Below are 6,477 nucleotides of genomic sequence, written 5' to 3'. Positions count from 1 at the left end.
ATCTTGTTAGGACCAGTGAGTAATTAGCTGATATTTTCACCAAGTCTTTAGGGAGTAGTAGGGTTGAGTATATTTGTAACAATCTAGGCATGCTTGATATCTATGCTCCAGCTTGAGGGGGGTGTTACAGTGTGAGGGTTATTATGGTCATTAATACTGATAGGGTTATTATGGCCATTAACACTGATAGGGTTATTATGGTCATTAAGTATTATTAATAATAAAAAGTGTGAGACATGGAAAACCCTAATCAGTTTACATGTTCTCCTCGTTCCTTCTGTCAATTTCTACATCGCTCTCTTTTCTTCTCCTATATTAATTTCTACAGAGAAAATTTCTTGTCTACAAGAGAGAAGCAAATAAAGAAGTGGTTGGACTTATGGATTACATAGAAATTAATAATAAATACATAATATAGAATGTTTTTCTTGCAGTTCTGTTCCAGAACCAGTGGCACTGCTGTCCAAGCTGAATGATGCAGTTGGAGAGCTTGAAAGCAGAATCAATCTGCTTCTAAGCAAGGTATGTATATCTCTGTCAAAGAGGCGCATGCTAACAGATGACTTGTTTTTTGAATCTCTCTGGTATGGAATGACTTTGTTCAAGATTTCTTCAAGTTTTATCGGCAGAAATTCATTTCTCTACGACGATCACTTTGAAGGTCCCTAGGAAGGATCTCACTGAAGGGGATGAATTGTAGCTATCCAATATTTTCTGTTGTGCTTTTGGTGGAATGCTTTGGTGTCTCACTTTAAAGTCTTCTTGGCTTGGGTCTTTAATGTTTTTTATTGTTTGAGCTGTATTCCTATAATGTTTTAAGTCCATTTGGCTCGTATGCAGCATTGTTTCTTTATTACTTGCTGTCTACGGTTTGTGTTGAATGTGGAATTTGCAGCTCATATTTTCTTGTTGTTCGGCATGTGCCTTCTATTCTATGAAGGTCAAAAAGAGGGAAAGTACAGTGACAGGAGCATCGCGCTATTTGGTATGAAGCAGATTCTGCTGCTGGCCTACTGCCAAGCAATTACCTTTTATCTCCTTCTTAAGTCTGATGGACAACCAGTTCATGATCATCCTGTTATAGCTTGCCTTGTGGAGATCAAAAGCTTACTGGATAAGGTATTTAAAGAAGCTGTATGCTCTTAATTTCTATTAGTGATTTTATCTGTAAATCTGCACATGCATGCTGTGTGGCATGTCAATAAATGTCGTTGTTAACTTCCAGCCTACTTGTTAATTCCTGTAAAAAATCTCTTGGGCATGATGGGCAAAGTCACAATACACTGAACGGGTCATTGCTCTTGTCATAGTGACTATGGGTAATATGCTGCTTAAGGAGTGTGGACGTACTTAGCCTGTGTCATTTATTTATTTATTTATTTATTTTCTTATGTTTAGTGATTTGCTAAATATTGTTGTAGTTGTCTCTATTAGTATGTATGGCTCTTTGGTTCAGTCTATGCTGCTAGTTGAACATCTTTATTAAACTCTCCGTTGATTTTTACATTTCCATTTACTGAGGACTAAGAACCATTTGGTTGAGTTGTGTAAGCCATTTATTTGTGGGGTCTCCCTTTTCATTATGCTGGAATCAATTTTAACTGGCACTGGATCCTTATAAAATGACAATCTTTCTTCTGTAATCCCTGATCTTTTAGTGCATTGTAGTACTCTGAGGGTAGAAGGGGATGACTGGAAGGTTGACAGGAATGTGCGCATCTATATTCGTGCTTCAACATCTTTTGCAGTTAGCTTTTGGTTTCCTTGAGTGTTGACTAACTATACAAGTGCCCGAAGATTTTTTCTTTTTTTTTTAATTTTTTATCCTCTAGTGAGTCGTGCATATGACTGTACTACTGACTCAATGTTTGTGAGCATATTGCTGTACTGCATTGCTTGGGGTTTTGTCTACTGTCACAAATCTTAGATGCGCTACCTTTGGCAGATGAAACAACTTGATGAAAACCTTCCGTCTCACCTTGAAGAGATTCTAAAACAAAGTACTTCATAAGAAATGGCAGAAAAGTTGGCGAATGATAAAAATTTGTTGCAATCTGATAGTCTGATGAAGGTGACAATTCCATTCTACTGCTTATTGACGTTCAAGTTCAAGAGGCAAAAAATGCGTGTTTCATCTTAATCAAGATTGTATATTTGCCTTCCTATGTCTTTGGTATGAACATGAATGTTGGTTTTTCAACCTCATGAACCCATTCAGGATAATCAGAATAATGGAGAGAAACATAAACCTCAGGTGAGTCTGGCTCAATTGAAAGCGCCGGAAATGTCAGTTCCTTTCTCTCCTAGCTGCATAAAATAGATTAAATATTCTTGTATTTGATTATTGCAAAATTTGTCAGAAGGAACAATTTGGGGTGCAAAGCTTGAAGACGTTAAAGGTGAGGGCTGCCCTTGGGGAAAAATTGAGGCGCAAGAATGTTTTTAGTTCAAATGCTTCAAAAGGGGACAAAAACCAAAAGACTGCTTTAATTGCCCACACCTGCTCTTTATTTTAATTTAGGGAAAGACCACCAAAAACTCTAAATTTTGCTCAAAGTGACAAATTTATCCTTTTTTTTTTTTTTGTGACATGAAAAATTCCAAACTTTGCAAACTATGACACATTTATCCCATCAAGGGCATTTTCGTCTTATTTTTTCTTTTCTTTTTCATTATTTATTTTTCTTCTCTCTTCCCTTCGCCGGCCATGATGAAGCTGGCGGAGGGAAGCCGGCGTCCAGTGAGGGTCGCCTCGTCGGCGGAGGGAAGTCAGCATTCGGCAAGGGTCGAGTGAGGGCCTCCCTCGCTAGATTTGGCAAGGGAGGCCCTCATCCGACGCAAATGAGGGCCGCCCTCACCTGCGTCGGGTGAGGATGGCTCTCGCCCAACGTCGGCGAGGCTGCCCTCGCCGACCCAGCCAAGGGTCGCCCTCGCCCGACGCTAGTGAGGGCGGCCCTAGTCAACCCAAGCGAGGGCGACCATTGCCCGGCGCCGGTGAGGGCAGCCCTCGCCGGACGCCCGCTTCCCTCCGCCGGCTCCTTCATGGCAAGCAGAGGGAAGAGAGAAAAAAAAAAATTTGAAAAGTAAAAAGACCAAAATGCCCTATAGTTTAGGATAAATGTGTCACATGAAAAAAGTTCAAGGTTTTTTGTGTCACGAAAAAATGTTTGGGGTAAATATGTCATAGTTGGTAAACTTCGGGGTTTTTCATGTCACAAAAAAAAAAGTTTGGGATAAATTTGTCACTTTGGGCAAAGTTTGGGATTTTTGGTGGTTTTTTCCCTTTAATTTAAGGCATTTACTTAAGTTCCTTCTTCAACCGGCAGCTAGAGACCTATGCAGATTTTGATGATCATGCCACTAAAGATGTAGCATCTTGTCATGGGTTGAATAATGGGCATGCAGGATCATTGGAATTAACTAAGCTCTCCAATCTTCCGTGGGTTGAAAACAAGGGACAGAAGGTTTGGATCTAGGCATGATTATGTTCAATTTTTTTCCTTTAAGTTCAAGAGGTTATGTAATTGATCAAAATGGGTTTGCAACAACTAGACTGCCTCCTACCAAGGGGAATATATGGGTTAAAAATTCAAAATGAAAGTAAATTTCCATTCGGTGCAGTCCTTGAAGAATGTTCCTATAAGATGTTTCTGATGATTCAGGAATTAGTTGCTCTAGAACGGACAAGACTGTAAGGATAATCCAGTATAGATGGAACTAACGATGTCAGTAATATACCTAAAACATTGCAGAAGATAAAGGAAATCATCATGGGCTACAATATGTGTATATGGCTGACACATTTTAACACTTTGTTTTTACTTATTTTCATGTCATAGGATAATCTTGTAAGGATCATGTGAAGTAAAATACCTAAATATTGGGGGAAAAAATTCTACTTTCCTGTCCCTTGAAGTTTTTGAGGAACTGTTTTTTATTCTCATGATTGTATTCAGATTTCCATGTTGTCTTGTACCTCTCTCTGTCCTAGCTCTTTTTTGATTGTTGAATATGATAGATGAAAGATGATAGATTGATGTACCTTCCATTTAGATGATTGTTAACCTACAGTTATAAGTCAACCTAAGCACGATCTTTTTATGGATTTGACTTGCACTGAATTTCTACTACATTTTTAAACAAATCAAGTGAGAGTATCATATTAGTTCTGGAAGGATTCAAAGAAAGCTCTAAGTGATATTACCATATTAATCCTGAAATGAATATTATGAATGAGAAGCTTTTCATCTTGCTCCTGGAAGGTCATATCGGGCAATGATGACTTGCCAAGGAGGGATGATATCGGAGAAAGGTGGAGAAAACATGAGATTCAAGTATTGGCTGGAGCTGGAGTTAAGTCAGGATGATCTCGGTGACGAAGATGGGAATCTTGAGGCTAATGGAGGTGCTGACTCTGAGGACAGTGAATCTAAAGAGTCAGCAGATGAGTTTTATAAGCAGGTGAAGCAGCAACGAGCTGCAAAACTTGCCACTAAAGCAGAGAGATATATTCAAGGTTTGTTTTCTGTTGCTCATCCTATATGTTCCATCTTAATCTTAACATGCTCCCAGAAGAGTGATTTTAGGCACCCATTTTCATCAATCAATTACAACTTATGCTTTGAAAAGTAGATTAATAGTTATGTGTTGGGTATAGAACAAGGAGATCCTAGAAATTTCTCCGGTCATGTATGAGCTCCATGAATGTACCTATTCAAGATTTGTTTTCTTCTCCATTTTTATTTCTTGAAAATTTTTCTGACATTTGATATCAAGGGTTGAAACCTTTACTTACAAGGAACAGTCTTAACATTGAACGATCTTTTGGAATGAAGACAAATTTTTATTACCAAATATAAAGCGCCAAATAACGTGGTGCGAGTGTATAATGTGTCTTCATATAAACAAATCATTTATTTCTTTTTAAAGGATACTGAACCTTATCGTGCAGCTGGATTAAACTAAAACTTATACTTACATTTCTAAGATTTTTATTAGCTATCATGAAATAAGAAAGATGTAATCAATCTTTTTGCTACTATATCCGGTGGACTTAGCAGGAAAAGGAAAGAGAAAATTTCAAGGAGGGTGCATAACATTCTGGATCTAATTAAAAAGCAGAAACCAAATGCAGATTAAAGAAAAGGCGTGGGATAGCTACCAATGCGTCAAAATCGTTGACCTATGGCTTGCAGAATGCATGAGTTTTCTTTTTGTTTTTGTGACACATAATGGAAATATTTGGTGCCATGTTATGGTAAAATTGCTCTCAGAATGTGATCAATTTGTGGTTAGCTTTGATTCGCCTACAGGGATTTGGCAATTCCATCCTTGCCTGAAACAGTCGATGGAAAGCGCCATGTCACTTACCAGGTGAGCCTGCGTGCAAAAGTTCTGGTCAGTTGCATTAATGTTCTTAGCCACTTGGTTGCCACAGTCAAAGATTTAACTTTTGCTGTGAAAACTGTTTTGGATGGAGAAAAATAGAGGGCTGACGCGTAATCGGAAGAAACAAATGAAAAGTCCAAGGAAGAAGTATCGGGTGAGTGAAGAAAATCAGATAGTTGGATGTATAATCTCACGTCGACTTTCGATATTGTCTGGAATTTATTTATGTTCATTTCACATGCAGAGTAAGCACGAGAAGGCAGCGGTCCGATGAAAAGGGTGAGTTCGGGAGATCAGGAAGCCTTCCATACCTTATGGTGGAGAAGCATCTGGTATTAATGCAGGAATCAATTGAAGCATTAGGTTCAAGAGCTAAATGCTACTTTGCGTGGAAATCTGTCATGCGGACCTTGGATCAACCCGCCAGTGACTTGGGCGACAGGAGTATAAGTACATAGTCGAGTTTCTACGGTTGCACAAGCATCGGTTGGTGTCTTCCGGGGATGTAAGGGGCCGACTTAGGAACCCTAGAAGATACGTATTGCCCATCAGTGGCAGGCCATTTTTGTTAATATCGGAAGACTGGAGTTTTGCTAGGAGTTGAGATTGCTTTCCATGTTGAAGGCCTTGTATTATTAGCGAGAAATCTTGTCAGAATTTGGTTAATAAAGATTGTAAGATATTTTTTTCATTTATTTCTAAGAAGCCAATACTGTATGTTCAGTAAGGGATTTTTCTCTTCAGCTAGGACTGAATATTGTCAAATGAATTCGAGATAAGGATGGACTGTGTTCCAACGCGTGATCATGAATCGCGGTATACTTTTAGAACGCGAGGTGTCGTCTTTCTCGAACGCTCTGATCATAGGCCGGAAGGACACATTCCGGTGAAAGTGCTCAATGCCTGGTGATCCTTTAAAAGAGAGAATTATGGCAAGACTTGAAGCCGTTTTAAGGAGTAAAACCACAGGGATCTGAGAAAAAAGAAGAAGAGGGAACCACGGGTATATATGTAGTCCCATTCAAGAACAGAATGTATCGACGATTTTGGATTCTAAGAGATGGACTCGTTAAATTTGTCTGAACCGCG

At 38.9% G+C, this 6,477-nt stretch overlaps 1 protein-coding gene across 4 annotated transcripts; it reads left to right on the top strand.

The window, feature by feature from the left end:
* The first annotated feature begins 998 nt into the window (after positions 1-998).
* Positions 999-6,083, top strand: LOC120287738. Of its 4 annotated transcripts, none has more exons than XR_005546007.1 (7): positions 1,136-2,254; positions 2,361-2,399; positions 3,406-3,464; positions 4,263-4,516; positions 5,296-5,373; positions 5,488-5,542; positions 5,633-6,083. XR_005546007.1 is itself a non-coding variant. In XM_039301064.1 (7 exons), the coding sequence occupies exons 4-7, from the start codon at positions 4,276-4,278 to the stop codon at positions 5,660-5,662; spliced, it is 387 nt and encodes a 128-aa protein (XP_039156998.1). In that variant the 5' UTR covers positions 1,141-2,254; positions 2,361-2,399; positions 3,406-3,464; positions 4,263-4,275; the 3' UTR covers positions 5,663-6,083. The 4 variants fall into 4 exon arrangements, 3 of the variants coding, with proteins under 3 accessions (XP_039156999.1, XP_039156998.1, XP_039157000.1); XM_039301064.1 differs by having other exon boundaries at positions 1,141-2,254; positions 5,313-5,373; XM_039301065.1 differs by lacking the exons at positions 1,136-2,254; positions 2,361-2,399; positions 3,406-3,464 and adding an exon at positions 999-1,119 and having other exon boundaries at positions 5,313-5,373.
* Positions 6,084-6,477: the final 394 nt, after the last annotated feature.

The sequence above is a fragment of the Eucalyptus grandis genome, chromosome 8, assembly GCF_016545825.1.
Source record: "Eucalyptus grandis isolate ANBG69807.140 chromosome 8, ASM1654582v1, whole genome shotgun sequence".
Classification (NCBI taxonomy): Eukaryota; Viridiplantae; Streptophyta; class Magnoliopsida; order Myrtales; family Myrtaceae; genus Eucalyptus; species Eucalyptus grandis.
The sequence above is the reverse complement of the archived record's forward strand: the minus strand, read 5'-3'. Positions and strand labels throughout refer to the sequence as shown.

What these genes read in the sequence shown, in the direction of transcription:
- LOC120287738 (XM_039301065.1), top strand. Translation starts at nt 4,276, where the DNA reads ATGATGACTTGCCAAGGAGGGATGATATCGGAGAAAGGTGGAGAAAAC. An exon ending in AGCAGAGAGATATATTCAAG is followed by an intron (nt 4,517 to 5,312) that starts GTTTGTTTTCTG and finishes ATTCGCCTACAG; the next exon opens with GGATTTGGCAATTCCATCCT. An exon ending in GTCCAAGGAAGAAGTATCGG is followed by an intron (nt 5,543 to 5,632) that starts GTGAGTGAAGAA and finishes TTTCACATGCAG; the next exon opens with AGTAAGCACGAGAAGGCAGC.